This window comes from Sphaeroforma arctica (assembly GCF_001186125.1).
Source record: "Sphaeroforma arctica JP610 unplaced genomic scaffold supercont1.15354, whole genome shotgun sequence".
NCBI lineage: Eukaryota > Ichthyosporea > Ichthyophonida > Sphaeroforma > Sphaeroforma arctica.
The window spans coordinates 1-517 of NW_014025204.1; the positions used below are offsets into that span (position 1 = coordinate 1).

The 517-nt window shown below is 37.5% G+C and overlaps 1 protein-coding gene across 1 annotated transcript; it reads left to right on the forward strand.

The window, feature by feature from the left end:
- Positions 1 to 103: 103 nt before the first annotated feature.
- On the forward strand, positions 104 to 278 carry SARC_18288 (hypothetical protein; the record flags this gene model as incomplete). The annotated part of the gene is made up of 1 exon (XM_014287631.1): positions 104 to 278. A coding segment is annotated over one exon (175 nt), but the record flags the coding sequence as incomplete, so codon positions are not given.
- Positions 279 to 517: the final 239 nt, after the last annotated feature.

Sequence of the window (517 nt, forward strand, 5' to 3'; positions counted from 1 at the left end):
ATATCTATATATAGCTCTCTCATCTACAAATCGACATCTATCACTCTTCTCCACCCCCACCTCCATGTCTGTGTATGTACATCTAACCGCACCTTCCTCTTACATGGTACACAGAACGGACATGCGGAGGGGCGGTAGTATGCGCACAGTCAAAACTCGCGAAGAAATGTACTCGCCCCCTACACAGCTACAGTCGCATAACAGTTTAGATGGGCAGCGCCATATGAACTCATCCCAAGCGTCGGCCGATGGCGAGGACACCACCGTGCTGAAACAAGGTATGTATGTGTGTATTGATGTGTGTTTGTGCATGTATGCATGTATGTATCTATGTATATATGTATGTATCTATGTATCTATATATGTTTCTATGTATATATGAATATATATGTATATATATATATATATATCTATGCATCTATGCATCTATGTATGTATCTATATATGTATCTATGTTTCTATATATATTTGAATGTATATATATATATATACTACATATATATACACACACACACAC